We start from the raw sequence: 24,753 nt of genomic DNA, 5'->3' as shown, positions 1-24,753 counted from the left end.
AGGGCGGGGAGAGAAAAGCAAAGAGATAACTATGGAGCATTGAACTATCCTTGAAAATATGCTCTTTGAAATTTGGAACTTTCCCAAATACATTATTTGAAAAATTATTTATATTTGGCATTATCCTAGAATACTAATGTCAGACTCAAAAGTTTGCCCAGTCTTTTTGATACAACAGACCTTTTTGTTAAATCAGCCAGTCAACACATATATATGTCTGCTTTCTTTAAGATAACGTGGGCATGCATATAAGCCTAACCAATGGACACAGACACCAGGGTGGTGAGGGCATGGGGAGGAGGGATAAGGACACATATGTAATACCTTAATCAATAAAGGAGAAAAATATAAAAGAGTAAAAATAAAAAAAGAATGTGTTAGGCCAGCTGGGGTGGCTCAGTGGTTGAGCATCAACCCGTGAACCAGGAGGTGATGGTTCAATTCCTGGTTAGGGCACATGACGAGTTGCAGACTTGATTCTCAGTAGAGGGCGTGCAGGAGGCAGCCGACCAATGATTCTCTCTCTCCCTCTCCCTTCCTTTCTTTAAAATCAATAAAAAATATATTATACAAAAAAAAAAAGATAATGTGGTAAATGGTGAAAAAGGTAATCCAAATACAGTCAACTTCCTTCTTTCATTATGTTGTTTACAATTTAGACCTGTTGGAAATACATACATGTGAGAACTAAGTTTAGCCATTAAATATGTATCAACTAATACAGGTAGTTTGAGAAGGAAAGAAATCAGTTGCATCCATATGGTTAGGGGAAGCTTCATAGAGGAAGTGGTGATAGTGATTTATTCATTCAGTAATTTAAAAAATTTGTGGATGAAATCATATGATGTGTAGGAAGGATTGGGAGGGGAACACCTTGGCTGCATAGATGAACCAGGAGTGACCATTTGATAATTACTGAAGCTAGGTGACAAATAGATCTACCTAACAAAAGCTTTTGTCAAAAGAACTAAGTCCTGGTAGCTTTGTACTCCATTTCTACATCCTGAGACTAATAGTAGGGTTTGACCACATCAGACCTGTTACTGGAAATCGGCACATGAGTAGCCTAGATCTGGTCTGCACCCATTTTATGCAGCAGGAAGCAACAAGCAACCTGACACATGAGGTTAAGATGAACTTTTGTTTCTGTAAGGGTCAGTGAACTCATTGAGCTAAGGGGATCTTTCTCAGTGCACTGATGTCCAAGGTGCTCATGCCAATAATAACCTCACCAGTCATTTTAGCACTGTGTATTGACCAGGCAAATGAAGGTCAAGGTTTAATAGAAATCATACTGAAACAATTTTCATTGTCAGAATAGAACCAACAGCTTGTCACTAGTTATAAATAGGCAACAGTTGTTTATTTGAATAAGAATACCTTTGGAGCCCTGACCAGTTTGGCTCAGTGGATAGAGCGTCAGCCTGCAGACTGAAGGGTCCCAGGTTCGATTCCGGTCAAGGGCATGTATCTTGGTTGCGGGCACATCCCCGGTGGGGAGAGGGGGTGCAGGAGGCAGCTGATCGATGTTTCTCTCTCATCGATGTTTCTAATTCTCTATCCCTCTTCCTTCCTCTGTAAAAAAAAAAAAAAAAAAAGGAATACCTTTGGAAAAGAGATACCCCTATGTTTTTGGCAGTCTGAAAGAGTGTGCCCTGAGGTCTGCATTGAGGCCTAGTGGACGGCAACAGTGTACAGACTTTTATCACCAGACAACTGCCTGCCAAATGTAGTCGGTTTGCAAAACCAAAACCATTTACTTAGCTTCATCCACATTCTTCTTTTTACTTAATCTGACGGTTTAGGGTCTGGAAATATACAGAGTAGAAGGACAGTGATTTAGTGAGCTTCTCAAATCTGTCATTAAATTGAGCTATAAAATATAATTTATTTCATATTCCAATTGCCCATCTAATACCTGTTGCTCATTCTGTTCATTGTCCCTTCTGTGCTGCTTCTCTTACCTCCCATTCACCTAGCTAACTCCTAACCTTCCTTTAAGACTCAGCCCAGGCATTACCTCCTACAGGTGAGGGATCCCACCCACTAAGCTGGGCAATGTGGCCCTCTCCCGCCTGCCTTCTCTATACATACCTGTCATACACTGCTCATGTTGACTTAGCTCTGTGTGTGTGTGTGTGTGTCCGCATTGTGTTCTAGATACTCCTGGAGGGCATAGACTCTGTATTCCTTACACATAGCATTAGGAAAAATAAATGTTTGTCAAAGAATAACAGATGCAGTATTTACTTTCTCACTGTTTATCACATCCTGTTTATATAATTGGTACTCAGTAAATACTTAATTTTTTATTCCATGTATAAATTATCTTTCCTGTTGTGAATATGTAGGATTTTTTTTGCTTTTTATTATTTGAATAATACTTGTTTATTGCAGAAAAATTGAAGACTTTCGTTTTATTTATATGAAAGAATATGAAATATATTTCACTGCCAGTTTCTGGAATGTTTATGTTAATAATCTAGAGCAGTGGTTCTCAACCTTCTGGCCCTTTAAATACAGTTTCTCATGTTGTGACCCAACCATAAAATTATTTTCGTTGCTACTGTTATGAATCGTAATGTAAATATCTGATATACAGGATGGTCTTAGGCGACCCCTGTGAAAGGGTCGTTCGACCGCCAAAGGGGTCGCGACCCACAGGTTGAGAACCGCTGATCTAGAGCTTTTCTATCTCCCCCAAATTCAGTTCAAGTTAATTAAAATTGACTGAGCATTTTATATTAGGCACTATGAGAAGTAAGAAAAAATGTGTACAGTATCAGAAGCCCTTGAGGAGCCTCAGTGCTTTAGTAAGGGTGGACTACCACATGGTGTGGGAGCACTGAGGAAGAAATGGCGGGAGATGGTTTCCCAGGAAATGCTCTAGTTTAGCTGCATCTTAAGAGGGATGAGTACGAGTTCACCGTGAGGCAAAGGGATTGGCCATGGAAGAAGCATGCATGCCCATTATTGGTTTGAGTCTGATACTGACCCTGTGGTATAATTGTTACTGTCCCCATTTTGCAGATGAGGAAAAACAAGACTCAGGTAACTCAGTTTGCCTAAGGTCACACTAGTAAAAAGTGAGTGTCAACTTGGTTTTCCTGACTCACCGTTAGTCCCTTTTCATTGAATGTTACCTGGTAAAATGGAACTTGGCTCTCTGACACTGGACACAAATGAAAGATTTAAAAACAAGTTCACTAAAAATTATGAAATTACTAAAAGGAAATTTATTCTTTATGCTTTTCTGTGTGTTCAGTGATTTGCTTTGTCAGGCTCAGAATTTGCTTGTTGCATAAAATTAAATTAAATTAAATATGATTTTACAGTTATGTGGGAAAGCGAATTAAGGCCCAGTTTATGGATTACCACTTCTAACAATGTCCTTTCTTTTCTCAGAGTGAGTTCAAACTAGATAAAGATGAAAGGAAAGGGGAAATGTATTTGGGATTAGTGACCTAAGTTGTGTTGGTTGGTATGTGTACTTACAGCAGATCTCATTTCTGTTCTTTCAGTACCTCAGCCAGACCCTAACCAGCCCAAGCCAGAGGGACGGCAGATGACCCCTGTAAAGGGGGAGCCCCTAGGAGTCATCTGTAACTGGCCTCCTGCTCTGGAATCTGCCCTGCAGCGCTGGGGCACCACACAAGCAAAGTGCCCCTGTCTGACCGCACTGGATGTGACAGGGAAGCCAGTTTACACTCTCACATACGGTGAGTTTTCAAGGCTCCAGCTCCTTCCTTTTCTCCTAGTAATTCTCCAGATGATCATGGCTGGGGTTTTTATCTTGGTATTTCGCAGTTGCTGGTCATTGTGTTTCAGTAGATCTCTTATTTTCATAGGTTCCTAAGTTCTAAGTACAGCTATTACCAAATATTTTAATTTGCTAACCTGACATTTTCAAGGCAGCTTATTTTTAAAAGAGCCCTAGCTGGTTTTTGCTCAGTGAATAGAGTGTCAGCCTGAGGACTGAAGGGTCCCGGGTTCGATTCCAGTCAAGGGCACAAGCCTGGGTTGTGGGCTCAATCCCTCAATGCAGGAGGCAGCCAATCAATGATTCTCTGTCATCATTGATGTTTCTATCTCTCTCTTCATTTCCCTTCCTCTCTGAAATAAATAAAAATATATTAAAAAAAGAAGGGTAGCACTGTTTAAAAAAATAATAAATAAATAGTAGAGCAAAAAAGAGGAGACTTTGTGCATCCACTGATGTTTTCTGACATTGAGAGGATTTTAGGAAGACATTTGGGCAGGATTAATGGTGTATGGTAAAAACCATATAGTTTTATCCAGAAGTTGAAATTGATTACTCTTTAGATCTTTGTCATTTACTTCATCCTGCCTCTTGCTTATATTAGGCACAGAATTCTATAAGAAACAAAGAAGCAGTACTTTTCCATTTAGTTTTGCATCCTAGCTAAAGTTTTCTATTTCTTTTGTAAATACCTTTTTAAAGTAAGTTATTTTTCTTTTAGAAATTCTTTAAAAAGAACTTTTTTTAATAACAAGAAGAGTGGGGGGGAAAAATAACAAGAAGAGTAGGTTTAACCTGGACTGTGAGATTTTGCACTAGTTTATTCAGACAGATTCCTTTTTCCCTTCACAATCAGAGCACATTTGTCCATAGACCTAAATTTGTTTTTATTTAAAGAATTGTGGCAATTGATATGAGTTTCAACCTTAGATGCCCCTCTGAATGTGTTGGATGTAAAATAAAACTAACATATCTGTTGAAATAATACGATTTGTCTTTTACTTGTTCCATAATATAAGTAAGAATTTCTAAGGATGGTTGAAGGAAGGAAGCATGAAGAAGGGAGAATAGGTTTTCCACCCCCAAACAGATTTTAGCATTCATTTCAGAAGCTGTATATTAATTTCATCCATATAACCCTTAAAGAAAGCAGTTATCTGGCTAAATCTCTTCATGTTTATTTCATATCTTTGAGTATATCGATGTTTCACATGGTTTTTTTCATTTTACTATCTGTTTTCACTGAAATACAGTAATATGAAGTGCTAAATTATGAGTCACATTTTTGCTTTGCAGTTACTTCAAGTATCTAATGCCATGTTTGTAAATGGTTCTTCAGAAAAAGCTTAGAATGGTGTAGTCTTCTGATTTTCAGTCTTGTGATAAGCAATTATTTCCTTGCCTTGAAGTGTGATCAGCTCTCATCAGACTGTTTTTAAAGATAGTCAGATTACTTCAGAAAATTGAGTATCGACCCATGAACCAGGAGGTCACAGTTTGATTTCTAGTTAGAGACCGTGCCCAAGTTTCGGGCTAGAGCCCCAGTAGGGGTTGTGAGGAGGCAGCTGATCAATGATTCTCTCTCATCAATGATGTTTCTATTTCTCTCTCCTCCCTTCCTCTCTCTGAAATCAATACAAACATATTAAAAAAATAATACTTTCAAAAATGATCTAAACCTGAATGAGCTTCCAGTGCTGTATTTTGTTGTTGCTGTTTGGAGGCAGGACTTGCTTTCCATAAACTAGTGTGAATAACAAAACATTTGTTGGGGGGGAGGAGCTCTCTGTTGGAGGCCATGCTTGTCTGATGTGTCATTTGGAAGGGGCCATTGTCTTATTATATGTGCTTAGGAACTGAATGCCCTCTTGATGAGGTAGGCCTGTGGTTTTTTCTCTCTCTCTGTCTCTCTTTTTTTTTTTTTTTTCTTTTTTTGAGAGAGAGAGAGAGAGAGAATGTTTTTTAAAGCTGGGGACAGTAAAGCAAGGAAGTGCTTAGGGTAGAAGAAGCACCTGGAGAGAGCAAATGGGGCTGCTTTGGCTTTCTAGAACTGTTATAGGAAAGTGAGCCCTGCGGGGCTGTGTGGACTCACTGACAAGTAAGAGTCACATTGACAGAAGAGAGCTTGACAGAAGAGAACGAAGGGTGGGGCTACTGTCGGCTCACTGGAAAGTCGGAGAAAAGGGGGCCTTGGAGAGAGGTTCGGGCGGTTAGCCCAGGATGAGCTGCCACCACCTGTTGCTCCCCTGGTTGCAAGTCTCGTGGAGACCCTGAGAGTTTAGGGTATGTTTCTCTGAGAGGGAAGAAAGGTGTGGGCGTGCTAGGGGTAGGGGTGGTGGCAGGGGGTGTGCCTGTGGTTTTCTCTATGACTGTTTTCTTTTCTTTTTCCAGGAAAGTTGTGGAGCAGAAGTTTAAAGTTGGCCTATACACTGCTTAATAAACTGGGGACCAAAAATGAACCTGTATTAAAACCTGCAGACAGGGTAATTTCAATTTGTTTTTTGGTTTTAAGGAGGTGGTGTTTTATTGCTTTTGAACATACACATTCTGGATTTTTAATATACAACAGCATAATTTATGTAACTTTTATTCTTAGGAAATGAAAATGACTTGTTGCCAACCCAGGTTGGTCCAAGCCAGGCAATATTTCTTACCTTCATCAATTGAAGGAAATTCACATGTCCCTTTCTGTAGCTGCATAATCAGCAAACTCTTCAGGAGCTAATAAAGGTTGGGACACCTGAGTCTTTCTGGAAGTAAATATTTCAATGTTCAGATAACAAAGATAGCAATAAAGTTTACTTTGATTTTTTTTTTTCCTTTCAAAAATGTCCCATCGCCCTGACCGGGTGGGTCAGTTGGTTGGAGCATCAACCCATCCACACACAAAAAAAAGGTTGTGGGTTCTGTTCCCAGTCAGGGTACATATCTAGGTTACAGTTCAGTCCTGGGTTGGGGCACATATGGGAGGCAACCAATCGATGTTTCTCATCGATGTTTCTATTTCTCTCCCCCTTCCGCACTCTCTAAAAAACAAACAAACATATCCTTGGGTGAGGATTATAAAAAAAAGTCCCATAGAATTTTTAAAGCAATTTTCTGTGGTTTTATGTAGAAAGGAAGGGAGACTCATTGCTACTTCTAAGAAGAAGCAAATTGGCATCATTTAATTTCTTCTTTAATTAGAGATGACATTAATCTTTTTTAATTTTTGAAGGTTTTTTCCTATTAATAAATTTGTAAATATGATTACTTTTTAAAACCAAACATTACTTTTCAGTTAGAATTTGTAGAATGAAACACTAGCTATTCAACAGACTTGCTTTTAGGAGACTCATGATTATAGAATCTCCTAAACTAGCCTTTGAAAATATTTTTGCATTGTGGCAAAGAACACCTAAAGGATGGCTTCTACTTACAAATATGGCATATGAGTGTTTCCTAGTCCTCACTGAGCCCTAAGAAGGTACTTCTGTCTCTCCTGACAGCCTAGGCCAGTGGTCGGCAAACTCATTAGTCAACAGAGCCAAATATCAACAGTACAACGATTGAAATTTCTTTTGAGAGCCAAATTTTTTAAACTTAAACTATATAGGTAGGTACATTGTTATTAACTTAATTAGGCCTTTGCTAAAAACGCCCTCAATCTGATTGAGGTATGTTCGCTGAGGTTGACCCCTTCCAACTCTCCCATCCTCAGCTCGTGCATGAATGGGGCGTGCCTCCCTCGCGCTGCCTATCCCCCAGCCCGCCTGCGCCGTGTCTCCTGTCGCCCTAGAGATGCCCTACCGACACCCCCCACTTCTTCTAACGCCATTTCTTCAAAATAGACTCGCTCAGGCCGAAAACCGACTTCTGCGCCTGGGCCACGAAGTTTCAATCACACTGTACGTGCACGCCCGCACGTGGTATTTTGTGGAAGAGCCACACTCAAGGGGCCAAAGAGCCGCATGTGGCTCGAGAGCCACGGTTTGCCGACCACTGGCCTAAGCATTTGTGTGCAGGAAGAAAATGCGTTACTTACATGTCTTATGGAGTTTGTATATTTTTAGAACTCTTGAAGGTTTGAATTGAAATTTATTAAAATTTTTTTTAATTAAAAAAAGGAAAGAAAGAATTGAACTTACCTTGAGAGTGAGTTTAGATAATTTGAAAGCAAAAGAAGGAAAAACAAGAGTCCAGTGACATAATTAAGCTTCAGATGTTAATTTATAAATATCTGAGCCAAGTAACAAAACTCCAAAATGGTAGTGACGTCTGTGTTTTTTCATTTCTTGAGTATTAGGAAGAGTTGATTATCCCTGTGACATATTACAGGTGAGATCACAGGTTGGAACACATTATAGAAGTTTTACTGTTTATCTTTTGTAAATGAATGAACTTTATATCCATAATAGTTTCTGCCAGTGTTGCTTATACCTATTACCAAATGCCTTTCATGCTAGAATACTTGCATTGTTGGCTCCGTGAGTAAGAATTAATGCAATGAATTTGTCAAAGAGTAAGAGCCTCGATGCTTATAGCCCTCTGTGAGAGATGTAAGGCTTATGCTTTAATATGCTGGTCTCTAAATTGTTACATTTATTTTATTGCTTTAGCTTTGCACTAAAGTAAATTGGCTTAGGTTTCATAAGTAATTAACTTACTACTTAAGGTGAGTTGTTTACTGCTAAATCACCAATAGAATTAAGTGAAAAATCTTAGGATGATGATGAATTGCAATATAGTTCCCAAAATGTGTCTAGTATAATCATAGGAATGACAGAGGTCTTTTTAGATTTGTGCATCCTTCTCAATAACTTAATTTCCTTAGGCTATTAATTAGTTTTGTTGTGTGCATGATAGATGTTTTATATTTAAATGTATATCTTACAGAGTGACATTGAAAGCCTTAGTCTGTTTTTATTCCTCTGTTATTGAATGTCATTATGCATTTTAGGTAGCCCTGGTTTACCCCAACAATGATCCAGTCATGTTTATGGTGGCTTTTTATGGATGTCTCCTGGCAGAAGTAATTCCAGTGCCTATAGAGGTACCTCTTACCAGAAAGGTAACATTGCTAAATTTAAAAAAAGAATGAACTAGTAGTCTGTGTGACATGGTGGTCATTGGGTTCTTGGATCCATTGACTTGGTCATGACATTAGAAACATCTGCTTTCTTAAGTACTAAATTTCACTTTTTAAAAACATGAAAGTTATATAAAAATTATTAATATTTGTAACTTTCATGCAAATAACATGTCTTTAACCAAGATAGAGTATTTATAGTATTATATAGTATTGTATATCACTTAAAAATCAAGGGGACATACTTGACTTTTCAACAATTACCACCCTTGCTTCAGAGACTATAATCTACATTTATCCAGTTACAATAGGTAAGACCTTTTGTAAAAGGATTTGGTTTAATTGTATCATATGACCTAGGATTTCCATGAAGTTGAAGGGTGGTGCAGTGATGGCATGTTGCTACTCTATGGCATAGGATTTTACATTAATAACAAATCAACCCAACTAAAATGAAGCATATGTGGCAAATTTCCAAGTTTAACAAAATGATTTTTCCACGAGCTGTTTAACCTTAATTTTCTCATGTTTATTATTGAGAGTTGATGATAAAGACAAATATGGTGGAGAGTGTGAATTTACAAGAAAAAGATTATTTTCTTAAAGGAATAAAAAAACAAATTGGTAACATCTCTAAAACTCTGGTTGATGGATATAGTATATTTAGATTGTTCAGGAAGTCATAGTATTGTTCTTATACTAAGTTGACAGTGTTTGTGTGATTTCATAATGATACTTTTAAGATAACATTTTAATGAAAATCTTTAGACTATATCTACCTCTTTTAAAATATAATAAGTATATGTATTTGGGTATAGCTATTCATTCACTTTCATTGTAAATTTGGACGTGTGATGTTCGTTTACATTATTTATTTTGTTCTAACCTGACTTGCTTTGCTTTTGGATTTGGGGTGTGACTAGGTCAAGACAACTTAACCGTGTTAGCATTTATTTAATTGCTTGACTTTAATCTAAAAGAGGAGCATTGTTGACCTTTGAATAAAATGGTCACATTTGGCTGGTAGAATTCATTAGCAATGTCAGATTCACAAGATATTTTATTTGCCTTCAGGAAATCATTGTATGTTTCAAACTATTTGGAAGAACATATTGTCACTAGATTTTTGAGTTGCCAGATATCAATGGGGTTCCATGAATGTTATCACACAAGTGCCAGAGCATTGCTAAGTGTTAGGCTTTGGGTATGAGTGTGCTCACAATCTCTTCTCCACAGGATGCTGGAGGGCAGCAGATTGGCTTCTTGCTAGGAAGCTGTGGTATTGCCTTAGCTCTCACCAGTGAAGTTTGTCTAAAGGGGCTGCCAAAAACACAGAATGGAGAGATTGTACAGTTTAAAGGTTAGTAATATTTGTATCTGAATTATCCGTTAAAAGTTAAAGCCGAGTGCTTTAATTAGTGTTTTAATTTAATAATAGCTAAGTACTTAAAATATATTTTCTTATTCTCACAATCTTATGAAGTAGGTACCATTATTATCCCCATTTTACAGGTGAGGAAACTGAGACACAGAGAGGTTAAGTAACTTGCCCAAAGTCACAGCTAATAAATGGCAGAGCAGCGATTTGAACCCAAATCTGATTCCACAGCCCACACCCTTAACCTTTATGCTGATGATTGGAAAAAGCTACCACTCTGTTCATTAAAGCTAAATGCTACATGTAGAGACAGAGGATAGACCACTAACCTCAGTGGACTTCCACTGCCAAATGGACCTCCCAGTTGTTGAGGTAATGTCAAGGCCTGGAATGAGCATGTGGAACAATTGTACTTTTGAAAGAAGGTATAAATGTCTACTGATGTGTCACTAAAAACTAATAAACATATTGTACTGATTATAAAATGACCTTGATTTGGTCTCTTGATGTTTAAAACGACCAGTTCAATGTGAATTCCTTCCCGTATGGCTTAGGCAATTCAATTTTTATTTGGGGTTTGATTTAGGTTGGCCCCGGCTCAAATGGGTTGTAACAGATTCCAAGTACCTTTCAAAGCCTCCTAAAGACTGGCAGCCCCACATCTCACCTGCTGGCAGTGAGCCAGCGTACATCGAGGTAAGTCCTGAGATTGGAACATACATTCTGGCTTTTTCTTTGGCTTCAGATGCTATCTTACAAACTTAAACTAACTATTTTGCAGTTTTAATATTAGGAGATCCTCCTACTTTGTTAGATTTCCATCTTTTGGCTTGTAAAATGTCTTACAGTGGCTTTCTATTCTAATTATTTTTAACGTAAATACACATTTAACGTAAATACACAGCAAAGAAATTGATCCCTGCCATGTAAGAAAGTTACAAAAGACTTGGAGAAGTACAGAGTTTTAAGAAATGATTTCCTGACAAAGAAACGCAGAGATATTTTTCTGTTGCTGGGAGGGAGTGGGGCTCGGGTGCAAGAGACTGGAGAAATGAGGAGGGGACATAGCTGGAGCATTGAGGTAAAAGCAGAATTATACTTAATTGATTTGTAGGAGTGAACAGGCCATTTGTAGGTCTTCCTCCCAAACAGCTTCTTGTGCACTTTAGCTCTGCAGTGCTGTGCTTGCCCTGGGCTTGATACTGAGCTCCTTCATTGCAGCTCAAGTCCTTGTTTGTTTTAGCTTCTTTAACAGCCACTTCACACTTGTGACTAATTAAACTTTGAAGGATTGTTCACACATACTTTTCTTGAGCTTTGCCATTTCCAATCCTATCTTTGTGTGATTAGAATTTGAGGCCCAAGGACACAGCCTCAAATGTTCATATGAAGCATGTTAAATTCAGCCCATTATCCTGGCTTTATCCTTTTGTTTTAGGATTCCAGTTCTGTCATTTGAAATGACCCATTTTATTGTGTTTCTTATATTTTTGTTTCTTTGTGTTTTTGTTTTCTAGTATAAAACAAGCAAAGAAGGGAGTGTAATGGGAGTTACGGTGTCCCGCCTTGCAATGTTGTCTCACTGCCAAGCTCTGTCCCAGGCCTGCAATTATTCTGAAGGTCAGACTTCATCCCATGACTGCCCTCATTGTGAGCTTCAGATACATGTGGTGTGACTAGAAGCAGGGTGCTCAGTGATTGGATTCCAGTTAATGACCAAGTTCAGAGTGAAATGTTTTAAGACACATTCTTGGCTTGCTTTGGCTTTCTTCTTTTTCACAAATATGCTGCAATTTAAAGGAACTAAAATTCTGGGCAAACCAAGTATGTGAACTATGATTTCTAGAGCACAGAAATAGAAAACTAATTAAAACCACCTGTTTATTATTAGCTGCAGAATGTCAGGTATCTCCATCTTCCCAAGTGTATAAAGTTGCTATCAGCAGTACATTTGGAGTCAAAGAAAGTCAGTTACCAAAAAGCACAAATCAGAACACAAAAGTGTATTCTGTAGGATGCTTAGAAGTATATGTCTGTGTATATAGATATAATATATAGATATATATGTATCAAATTTTCTCTCTAGGAATTCTAATTTTTATATGTGTGTGAAACTTTCAAAGTTCCTTATATGATTAGGAAAAAAGGATTCCCTCTCAGAAGATAGTATCTAAGTCATAAGGAGTTTGGAACTCATTGTCTCTTCCATGGCCATGTCACTCTAGGATCAGTCCCCCAGCCAATTTGAGGAGATCCTCCAGTAACCAAAAGACTCAGAGCTTTTAGTGATCTCTATAGAAATACCAAACCAGAGGTTCAATAGAGGCAAGGAACATGATTTTGCTACTTAACACTAAAGATGACTTCCTTGCTCCCCCCCCCCCCCCACCTTTTTTTCTATTTCAGGAGAAACAGTAGTAAATGTTTTAGACTTTAAGAAGGATGCTGGGCTGTGGCATGGCATGTTTGCGGTAAGCTACTCAGAATTAATGCCTTTAGTGTAAATCTTATGATTCAGATCAGTATGCATGCTGTGTAACCAGAGCATCTTTCAGTGCTTGTTTGAAATTTTAGCCCCCAAAAGATCAATAATACTTTCCAGAGGGATTTTATTTTACAGTACAAAAGGCAATTGTTTTAAAAAGGAGAATATAATTCTTGTCTGTTTTTTCTTCATTGTGTGGTTGGGCATACTCCTCACATAATAGTTAATGGGAGAATTTGGGATCTATAATTTTTAAGACATCTGCTATGATGGCTCAAAGCCTAAAAGATTCTAAAAATGACTATGTATTTTATGATTTTAAAAGTATGTTTGAGATTACATAAGTATATTTAGAACTTGGCAACTGTTGGTAATAACTAACTTTCCCGTTGGACAAAATGTACTGAATGACTGCATGCTACAATTAAAGAATAGAGTGGGCTGCTTTCCATAAGAGAGGAACAGGTAATGTGCTATGGGAGTTGGAGAAAGGTGAATTCCTCTCAGCTCTGGCACAAAGGCCATATTTATGGAAGAGATAGCAGTTGAGTCGGGCTTTGAAAAATGGCTTAGATTTAGCCACATAGAGATATTTTTGTGGTGGAGGTAGAGAGAGGGGACATTTCAAGTGGGAAAAGCTACCATATGTAGCGTGGTGATTAGGAAGGGAGAGAAAAGAGGTACAAGATCTTAGAGTTGAAAAGGAACTCTGCGAGTTTCTTGTTCGACTTCCTTGCATACTGCAGGAGTCTGAGAAAGACTAGAAAATGAAGCATCGGGGAAGAGGAGCAGGTCCCTTTTCACTCAGGACCGACCCCTCAGATTAGTAAGAGCCCATTCCTTGAGTGTGCATACTTCCTAGCTCCCAAAGCCCTTCCCATTGTTTTTAATTTACTGATTTGAGAGAGAGAGAGAAACACCAATTTGTTGTTCCACTTATTTATGCATTCACTGTTCGCTGCTTCTTTGTGCCCTGACGAGAGATCAGACCCACAAACTTGGTGTATTGGGACGATGCTCTAACTAACTGAGCTACCCGGCCGGGGTGCTATTTTGTTTTTTATCAGAGGTTAAGAAACCCTTGTGAAGAGTTAGAGCAGTTGTTCTCAACCTTCCTAATGCCGCGGCCCTTTAATACAGTTCCTCATGTTGTGGTGACCCCCAACCATAAAATTATTTTCGTTGCTACTTCATAACTGTAATTTTGCTACTGTTATGAATCGTAATGTAAATATCTGATAGGCAGGATGTATTTTCATTGTTACCAATTGAACATAATTAAAGCATAGTGATTAATCACAAAAACAGTATGTAATTATATATGTGTTTTCCAATGGTCTTAGGTGACTCCTGTGAAAGGGTCGTTCGACCCCCAAAGGAGTCGCGACCCACAGGTTGAGAACCGCTGAGTTAGAGGGACAAAGTATGAAGAATTAGCTATAAACACCATTCTTTCTCTGAAATCCAAAAGTTTGTCACCATACCTAGAAACTTTGGGGAGGGAGGAAAAAGAAGTTAACAATGGTATCTTGGTTTCTTTGGGCCACTTAGGTGGTGAGAAAAATGGCCAGCCTAGATACCAAGACTTAGTAATTCTGCTGGGCTGGGTCTTTTGGGACAGGAGGTCCTGGGTGTATTCATTCGTTTGGGTGACCGAAGACACCAAATTGCATGACCCTCTCAGCTCACTCAGCTTTATCTACTCAAATACCCAACAGGTGTGGGCAGGACCTCCTCTAAGTAACAGGGAAACTTTGATATTGTTTTGTAACCCAACCCTTTGTGGTACGTGGCAAGCGCCAGCATGACAAAAGTACTCAGTGGGGTGGAGGGCGGCTTGGCAGCATCTGTTAAATTTTAAAAGCAGATACCCCGTGGCCCAGCAGCACCGCTTTTCTGTACCTACCCTAGAGAAACACGTGTACATATACTCAGGGAAGTATAAATATGTTCCTTGAAACCTTGTTTGTAACAGCAAAACAATTGCTAATAGTAGGGAAATGCCTAAATAAATTGTGGTGTAGTCATACTATGGAATACTATGCAACAGTTCGAAAAGAATTGTGTAGATCTCATACTGATGTGCATAAATTTAGCTCTGAAACAATGAAAAAGTGGAAAAAGTACATTGCAGATATATGTATAGCATGATGCCTTTTATGTTAACAATACTTTCTGTTTCCATGGGGACAACTATGTATGTAAATACATAGAAAAAGAACTGGGAGGGTACGTGCCAGATTCATAATAGTGATTATCTCTGAGGAGGAGAGGGAACCAGGGTTAAGGGTAGAGAGCAAATCAGGCTTCAACCTTAAAGTTAATATTTCATATTTTTTTCAAAGAGCGTGTATTTGAGTATATATTACATGTGATTAAAATTGTTAACAAGATATCAGTTGTTTTAAAATGCTATATATGTATTTAGTATTGATTACTTTTTATCTTTCTTTGCTTTTCAGAATGTAATGAATAAGATGCATACAGTTAGTGTACCCTACTCTGTTATGAAGACTTGCCCTCTCTCTTGGGTCCAGAGAGTACATGCCCACAAAGGTAGCTACACACAACATCTGAGCTTTAACTATGTGACTGTTTGAACTAAGATTTCAGGGATTATCAAGTCACCCTTCTAGAGACATAGTCCTATGCTTTGGTGGCTTGACAAATGTTAGAATTCAGTTACTAAACTTAGGTGTGTTGTCATTTTTATCTCTGACGTCCTTTCTTAAGAATTGAGATGAATTTGCCTGAATTTGAGCCCTGAATCAGATTTATTGAGTACTTTGGTGTTCAGAGCTTCCTTGGCAAAGATGTGTGGCCTGCCCACAGGTCACAGTGAGCAAACAGTGTGTGTCCAGCTAATCACTGCTGCCTCAGAGCACCGGGCACATGTTCTTTGAAACCTTCTTTATTTTCTCTAAGTGAAAATCATGATCCCTAAAATGACTAAAAGTTTTTATTATAGTATCTTAAATATCTACCTAATTTAGCATGTATGTGTGTGTTAACTTTATCCCTTTTGAATTTGTAGCCAAGGTAGCTTTAGTAAAATGTCGAGACTTGCACTGGGCTATGATGGCACATCGAGACCAAAGAGATGTGAGCTTGAGTTCCCTCCGGATGTTAATTGTGACTGATGGAGCAAATCCCTGTGAGTACTTCTAGAGTGTAGATCGGGGACTATTCTTTCCTTAATGTTTGTAATTTGATATAATTCATATGCCATAAAACTCAACCATTTAAAGTGTGCAATTTAATAGTTTCAGTGTGTTCACAAAATATGCAGCCATCACCATGATCTAAGTTTAGACCGTCATCACCCCTAAAAGATACTTCATACCCATTAGTAGTCACTCCTCATTTCTCCTCCACTGTCCCCTACTACTCAGCAACTTCTACTTTCTGTCTCTGTAGAGTTACCTATTCTGACATTTTATATAAAGGCAATTATACTATATTGCTCTTGTGTGACAGGTTTCTTTCACTTACCATGTTTTCAAGGTTCATCCACATTGTATGTGTTCAGACTCCATTTCTTTTTATTGCCATATAATAATTCCATTGTATAGATATACCACATTTTACCTGTTCATCATTTGATGGATGGGTAAAAATATTTTTTTAAATATGTTTTTTATTAATTTCAGAGAGGGAGAGAGAGAAACATTAATGATGAGAGAGAATCATTGATCAGCTACCTCCTGCACACCCCCTACTAAGGATCGAGCTGGCAACCCCAGGCATGTACCCTGACTGGGAATTAAACTGTGACCCCCCTGGTTCATGGGTTGATGCTCAACCACTGAGCCACTTGACTAGGCGAATCCATATGCTTTTAAATCCACTCCTTCTTGCTCACTCATTTATATCCTTTTTCTATCATGTAACTAAAAGGAATGATAAGAAAGTGACTTGATGTAACCAAGTGCCTGCACTTTATGTAAATTCCCCCTAGCAGCAAATCAAGTTTGCAAAAGCTTTTAGAGATCCCCCATGGCACCTGCTTTCCCCCACAAACACAAACATCCTGAGCTTCCACACAGTAGAACCAGGTAAAATGTTAGGTACTGTGTTCTTTGTCATACTGGATTTTTTTCAGTAGTCACATTAATCATCCTGTATAATAAAACACAGACATGGGATTGACCTTAATAAGAAACAAGTCAGAGAGGATCATGTAGAAGAGGGTGGCACTAAGCCAGTGTTCGTACTGCGCTGGCTAACATAGTTACTCAGGATGCGTTGCTCCGTTCCAGGCTGGCCACAGTGCATCTCTGCATTTCTGTTTTGATTGGGAAGCTCGTTAGGAGCAGCTTTATTACAAGTTGTAGTTTTAAGTAGTGTCCTTGATATGTATCAGTCGTTTCACCGGCACAGTAAAGTGTTTGGATGGAATTAATGGTGTACAGTAAGAGTTCTTCTGAGAAAAAAATGTATTGGCTCCACTCTTTACGTTTCCTACAGTAATGAAAACCACGATGTCAGCAGCTTTCAATGACCTGTTCCATCTCCTTATAGGGTCTGTGTCATCCTGCGATGCCTTCCTGAGTCTGTTCCAGAGCCACGGACTGAAACCTGAGGCCATCTGTCCGTGCGCTACTTCTGCTGAAGCCATGACTGTCGCGATCCGCAGGTATCGTTCAGGACACCAGTGCTCTTAATGTACAACTTCGATCAAATGTGCAAAATTTACCAGGCAGTGACAAGGGGCATTAACTAATTTTCTGCTTCGTAAGTCTAAAAGTGAAAATGACTTTTTAAAGCATTCTGAAGCATCTCATTTATTCTTCCCACTCCTGCACTAAGTATAACTGGTAAACTGAAAATTTAATTATTCTCATCTCATTTTTTTGAATTAGTTCTTTTTCTGTGTTGTTTTGCTCTTCAGATCCTCAGTATCTTAGACTAGAAATAGGCTATTCTTGATTGTGGCTTGCGTGTGCAAAGTACATTTGTAGTATACCCAAGATCAGTATATTCTTAACATCTGATTAAATGTACTTTTTCCACCTGAATGAAAATTGACCATGCTTTGAAAAAGTGTGTGTGTATGTGTGTGTGTGTGTGTGTGTGTGTGTTAGCTGGAGGAAATTTGCTTTCCTACATACTCATATTTTTCTCCATTATTTCATTTGCCAAATTTGATGAGTGTATTTGTTTTCAGGCCTGGAGTTCCAGGGGCCCCTTTGCCGGGAAGGGCTATTCTCTCAATGAATGGATTGAGCTATGGGGTAATACGGGTCAATACTGAAGATAAAAATTCAGCACTAACAGTCCAGGATGTGGGACATGTCATGCCTGGTGGTGAGTTCTCAGGAATATCATTTGCTTTTCCACAAAGATTTTTCATTAGAGATAGTAGAGCTGATAAAATACGGGATCCAAAACCAGGAACTCAAAATTTAGTCACTTAGTTTCTCAAAGCCTTTCTAACAGTTAAGTAAATCTGATTATACTTACCTTCCAGCAGTGTCATGTGATTTAACTGTGGATGCTAATTACAGCTGTTCGCTTTCCCATGGAAAGCGAAGTCTGAGTGATATTCAAGTTGGTTTTTGCCGTAATTGCCACGCCATTGGGACTGGCAGGAAGAACACACTGCTTCCATGAGTGTTTTGAGTTTGATCTGCCTTGGGGGAAATTAATTCACCTGTTTCTTTGGACTTTGCAGTCATTTTTAATGTCACTGTCTTTAAAAGCTTCAGTCTGCATCTGTTATATGTTTTGTTGCTGTTGTTGTTTTGCTGAATTTAAAAAAAAAAAGTATTTGTCTATCATTAGAGTAGATGGTATTTAAAGATGGAAATTTCAAATAAACCTATGTAGTTCCTGGTCTATTTTTAACATTTTTCTTTGGTTATTCTTACTCAGTGCCACTCACTAAATATAAAACTTTCCTGGCTTCACAAGGATGAAGCATAGGTTTTCCAGGGTCTCTGCTTCTTGACTGTGTTTTCTGTGCACTAGGGATGATGTGCATCGTGAGACCTGATGGACCTCCCCAGCTCTGCAGAACTGACGAAATTGGAGAGATCTGTGTCAGCTCCAGAACAGGGGGCATGATGTACTTTGGGCTTGCTGGTGTGACCAAAAATACCTTTGAGGTACATGAAATTAAAATGTTGTCAGGAAAATGTTTGGTGAGGGTGTCACTAGGGCAGATGACTTGGTTCATGGGAAATAGCATAATATAGTGGGTTGAAGGTATATGCTCCAGAGCTGGGCTGCCCTAGTTCAAATCCTAACTCTGCCACTCACTCGCTGATTTTAGGTGAGTTGCTTAACCTCTTTGTGCCCCAATTTCTTTATATTTAAAATGAGTAACCATAGTAACTACATCATAGGATTGTTTTGAGAACTAAGTGAGTTAATGTTTATAAAGTGCTTAGAGCAGCACCTGGCACACAGGAAGTGCTACTGTTAAATTAATAAGTTAATAAATAAGAGGCCTTACAAAAATTCCTTTGGTGATTATGCCATGGTTTGAATTTTATAAGCCCAAATATTTAATTTTAACAGAATATAGTGAGAATCCATCTCTTAAGTGTAGACTCAAGTGAACTGAGCTCACAAAGACGGATGTAAACCAGAATGTCAGGTCTCTAAGAAAAAATGAAGAACTGTTCTGTCACGGGCAGATTGCTCCTATCATTCAAACTTTCAGTGAGACAAGTACTTATTGAGCACCTTCTATGTGTCTGGCACCATTCTAGAGGTTTGGAGTACATCAAGAGAATAAACAAACAGAGCTCCTCAAACAGCTCATATTCCAGTGTAACAACCATATTACTTTCCTGCAGGCAGTTCTGCATGTGAAATCAAAATTGTAATGAAAATTTGCCTGGTGAGCCTGGAAATCATAACAGGCATAATTAATTGTCTATATTTTATAATTGGTATTAACCTACCTTAGGGTACCTTTTAGGGAACAGAGAACAACCATGTCCCTTTCATACTAGACAGGGCTTATATGACCACAACCAATTTCAGTTCTTCAAGCTTCCTTTTTTTTATAATTTAGACTACTGGTTCTCAATATGGCAGGGCACATCTATCTACCATCCCATTTGAAAATCAGTGCATATAATTAAGTAGTGTTAGATGTAGCTGATGGGAGAGTGTTATCTATGTAAATGGTGTGGTATTTGAAAAAAAATTTAGAATTCCTGGGCTCACTATCATTTGTATTTACACGGCCTAAAATGGTATAACATAAATTATTAAATGTCTGTCAGTTATTATCGTTGTCATCATTGTTACTGCTATATTCTTGCCCTACCGTCAAACGTTAAGACCAAGTCACCTTAATAGGAGTAGACTTTCATAAACTCTTCAGGTGACTAATTACCTCTGCTGAGTGTATATACATGTCACTAATTCAAATCTTACCTTATTTCTTTTATTTTAAAAGTGTTTGTACTACATATATTTCTCTTTTTTTGTTGTTAATCCTCACCCGAGGATATTTTTTTCCATTGATATTTAGAGAGAGTGGAAGGAAGGATAGAGGGAGGGAGGGGAAAAGAGAGAGACATCGATGTGAGAGAGACACATCAATTGGTTGCCCCCCAAACATACCTGGGAACATGGCTGGGGATTCGACTTGCAACCCAGGTATGTGTTCTTGGTGGGGTATCGAACCCGTGACCCTTTGGTGCATGGGCCAATGCTCCAACCGCTGAGAAACACTGGCCAGGGCTACATATATTTTGAATACCTGAATTTTTCTGTTGCATTTGCCTTATATAAACAAGGTTCTCAAGCAGTGTTAGAAGATACTAGTGATATTTGGTTATATTGCCTTTCCTACAAGGACAACTGCCTGATCAAAATTCTTAGACTTAATACCAAACTGCTAGGTCCGTAGTAATGAAGAAATTTTGAAATCTGCAGTATAAATTTAATGATAGTGAAGTAGAATAAAAATCCTAAATAAAAAAGGAGAAAACTGTTGCCTGGATTTGCAAGTTAACATTTCTAATATTTTTCTCACTGGAACCTTATATATAAACCCTGAAGAATTTTTCAATGTGGGTAACATTTTACTAGGACGAAAGACCTAGTAATAATGACTCGTCAGAAAATAAAACTGTATTTCAAAAATAAGCTCCTGAAAACTTTTTAGCACCTATGATAAGCAAAGAGCTAATTTTCCATTGTCCCCACTTATTAGCTGTTTGATTTGAGGCAAATGAAACTTTCTGTGTCTTATATTCCCATCTGTAAAATGGAAATAATAATCCCGTTTCATAAGATTGCCTTGAGGATTAACTATAAAACAGCTCGTCCTGTGGCTGGCACAATAGTAAGCATAATAAATGTTAGCTATTGTTATAATTGTTCTCTATATATTAAAAAAAAAATCTTAAAAATTAAAGAGAAAAACACCAGTCAAAAAGAGCAAATAAACAGGAGACAGGAACAAGCTATTTGTAAAATACAAATGACCAATGAACTAAGGAAAGAAAATCCATCCATATTACTAATAAAGAAATACAGTTTAAATATCAGTGGGATATCTTTGTTTTTTGTTTGTTTGTTTGTTTGTTTGTTTTTGCCTACCAGATTGGCAAAGTTTGGAAAAATTGATAAGGTATAGTATGAGTTAGAGTACAGGAAAAACAGACATTCTCATTTATTATTGGGGGAATGTAACTGACATAACAGTTTTGTAAAGATAGTCTGTTAAAATTGAAAAGATTTGTGCTTCTTATTCCAATGCACAAAAATGTATATAGGAGTGTTCAGTATAGCACTGCTTGTAATAGTGAAAAATTAGTTGACGTACACAGCTATGCAGACTGGTTACTTTCTGATAACTGCTAATTCTAATAGTTTCCTGAGTACTCACTCTGGACTAGCCACTGTGCTGATGTCTGCAAATCTGTTTACATTCCCTTAATCTTTACTGTAAGCTTGTGCGTGAGCGGCATTGGGAATTTCATTTTATGGCAAAAGAAACAGAGGTTTAGGAACGTCCAGGAACTTGCCCAAGATCCACATTAGTAAGTGGCAGAGCCAGGTATTGACTTACATTTGACTTCAACGGCTATGCCCACTGTCCTCTGTGCAGTGGTATATTACAGAACTATTGTACAAAGGGAGCCATATAGACTATTACCAACTTCTAAAGGTACCCAAGATATGTTATGTGAAAAGGCAAGTTGCAAAGCAGTATATGTCATATGATCCCTTTAGAAAAAATTTCTTAATAAAAAAATACAGAGAGATGAACAATAAATTGTAAATGATTGTTATCTCTTAAGGGGGGTAGTATTCCTGTATTCACTATTTACATAATATTAGTATGTATTACTTGTTGTATGTAACTAAAAAAAAAAAAGAAAAGAAAAAAACAAAAACAACACTTAAAGACTTGAAAAACCAAAACAGCCTAGCCAGGTAACTCAGGTAGTTCTGTTAGTTAGTGTATCTTCACATACAGGAAGCAACCAATGAATGCATAAATAAGTGGAACAACAAATCAGTGTCTGTGTGTCTCTTCTCCTCCCCTCCTTTCCCCTCCTATTCTCTGTTTTCCTCCTTCCCTCCCTCCTTCTTTCTCTTCCCCTCTTTCTCTCACAAACCAATTAAAACAAATACATATTTTTTGCAAGAGAAAATACCAAACTTAATATATGCACAAGTATGGGAACCCTGCATACATGAAAGGCAGAGATCCCACATGCATGAGAGGTTCTTAAATACATTTTTAAATTAAAATCTCAGATTGTCACTTTATTTTTTTCTGTGTTTTAGGTAATTCCAGTGAATTCTGCAGGCTCTCCTGTTGGGGATGTGCCATTCATCCGATCAGGATTGCTGGGGTTTGTAGGGCCCGTAAGTGATGTTTTCATGTTTGTTTTGATGCATCTTATTCAGATATTTGGACTTTGATCCACAGAACAGAACAAATTCTGATTAATCCAAGAGTGTTATAGGGCCACTTACTTATATTTAAAGCATTTTCTATAAGAATGTAATAAATGCATTAAAAGTTTATTGTTTCTGTTACCCAAGTTCATTGACTCCTCCAAATTGAGACTTTATTTTTTTATTTTCAAAACTCTTTTTACTTACTCTTGCTATCCTTCTTTCATTAAAGAAGGGTAAGCGCCCAGCCTGGTTTGTCTTCCAGACGGAAAGTATAGTGTCAGTCACCGGTGACTGACATGGGGCTTAATGTGTTAATATGTGTCAATAAGTTATAAGTGCTGTTTTATTTAATAGCAAAGGGAAACCATAATAAATAGTGTACAAAGCATTTTCATACAGATTATCAGCAATACAACTTGTATAATAGTAAATTCTTTGAATGAAAGCAATTTGTTTTCCAGCACATGGTATTTAGAGTCACTGGGTTTGTAGAGACAATTAGGACCCGAAACTTGTTTTCAAAGAGCTTATAGCTAGTTTCATGAGCCAGCAAGGAAGGCTTTGCATGACATAATGGGAAGTATGGATTTTACTTTATAAGTAATAGTTATTCCTTATCATAGTTAGGCCCATATACCTCCTTCTGTCTCTAATTACCTCCTTACTCTCGCTTCTCTTCTTTATGGTTTAAGTTATATAAGATATAATTTTTTTTAAATATATTTTATTGATTTTTTACAGAGAGAAAGGGAGAGGGATGGAGAGTTAGAAACATCGATGGGAGAGAAACACCGATCAGCTGCCTCCTGCACATCTCCCACTGGGGATGTGCCTGCAACCCAGGTACATGCCCTTGACCGGAATCGAACCTGGGACCTCTCAGTTCGCAGGCCGACGCTCTATCCACTGAGCCAAACCGGTCAGGGCAAAGATACAATTTTATTATAGTTCTTTCCCAATATTCATGGGGAATGGTGGGGGGAAGGAAATACTTCTAAGAGAATTATTCTTCTAGAAAGAGAAGTCTACACCTATTGTCTTGACTTCCTCACTCAGCACCAAGAAGTTCTTTTTTTTTTTTTTTTAATATATCTTTATTGATTTCAGAAGGGAGAGGAAAAGAGTTAGAAACATCAATGATGAGAGAGAATCATTGATTGGCTGCCTCCTGCACATCCCCTACTGGGGATCGATCCCACAACCCAGGCATATGCCCTTGGCAGGAATCAAACCTGGGACCCTTCAGTCTGTAGGCCGACGTTCCACCCACTGAGCCAAACCAGCCAGGGCAGCACCAAGAAGTTCTCAAGGACCTAGCTCCTTGTAGCTTACCACTGCAGCCATCACATCTGCATTCCAGGAAGCAGGACAGAGGAAAGGGTGCAGTCCTGTTCTCCTGTAAGGAAGATTCCCTGAAGCTGCTGACAACACTTCCACTTATATCCCGTTGTTCTGACCTAGCCAAGTGGCCCACCTAGCTGCAAGGGAGGGTGAAGTGCCATCCTTACTTTGATCAGCCCTGCCCAGCTAAAAATTCTGATAGTGTGAAAGAATGAAGAAACGGATGTAGGAGACCAGTGCCTCTCTCATTTTCTTTATTTCCACCTTAGCATTTTCACACTATGTTGGAAATGCATGGTTCTCTTCTGTTTTCTGAGACGGACCAGTGACTTCTTGAGACTGGAGGTTATGTCATACTTACATACCCGGTCAGTGTATGGCACTGCATTATGCCCAGTCAGCCAGTGAGTGATGTTCACATGGAGACGACAACTAGATAGTGAATATATGTCAATTTTACAAGAAATTTAGGAAATCTGTAGTGAATGGAAAAAGTTAATTTATTGCAAGTGGGTCTGGGGCATTATTGATAATATTAAATAACAAATAAAATTATTAAGCAGTGGTGCTTTTAGGGCATTAACAGCATCCTTTCTTGCAGCTCTGTCATCTTACTGCAGAGGACAAACTCCTGCAGTCTTCCTTTGACCTTTCTTTATTAGCCTGTTTGTGATCTTGCCAGATGGAAAAAGCATCACCCTTATAAACTTGAAACAGTCATTCTAACATCAAAACTATTTTTATTTCTTCCTAATTCCAGTATTAATTGACAACATTTTTCTCCTCTGCATCCATCCCATGAATAGTTACAGAAAATAAATTAATACATAATCATGACTGGG

The 24,753-nt window shown here is 38.2% G+C and overlaps 1 protein-coding gene across 2 annotated transcripts in view; it reads left to right on the top strand.

The window, feature by feature from the left end:
- DIP2B (disco interacting protein 2 homolog B) overlaps positions 1-24,753 on the top strand; it is a 238,357-nt gene that overhangs the window by 176,128 nt on the left and 37,476 nt on the right. For both annotated transcript variants that reach the window (XM_081082637.1, XM_081082638.1), the window contains exons 8-20: positions 3,522-3,719; positions 6,152-6,243; positions 8,700-8,810; positions 10,065-10,188; positions 10,793-10,902; positions 11,724-11,826; positions 12,613-12,677; positions 15,154-15,247; positions 15,726-15,845; positions 17,213-17,327; positions 17,859-17,998; positions 18,662-18,798; positions 22,454-22,534. In XM_081082637.1, coding sequence (XP_080938763.1) covers positions 3,522-3,719; positions 6,152-6,243; positions 8,700-8,810; positions 10,065-10,188; positions 10,793-10,902; positions 11,724-11,826; positions 12,613-12,677; positions 15,154-15,247; positions 15,726-15,845; positions 17,213-17,327; positions 17,859-17,998; positions 18,662-18,798; positions 22,454-22,534 — 1,490 coding nt within the window. The remainder of the gene's footprint in view (positions 1-3,521; positions 3,720-6,151; positions 6,244-8,699; positions 8,811-10,064; positions 10,189-10,792; positions 10,903-11,723; positions 11,827-12,612; positions 12,678-15,153; positions 15,248-15,725; positions 15,846-17,212; positions 17,328-17,858; positions 17,999-18,661; positions 18,799-22,453; positions 22,535-24,753) is intronic.

Source organism: Myotis nattereri (assembly GCF_964212035.1).
Source record: "Myotis nattereri genome assembly, chromosome: 2".
In the NCBI taxonomy this organism is placed as follows: domain Eukaryota; kingdom Metazoa; phylum Chordata; class Mammalia; order Chiroptera; family Vespertilionidae; genus Myotis; species Myotis nattereri.
Note: the sequence above shows the minus strand (reverse complement) of the source record. Positions and strands in the feature narration are given on the sequence as shown.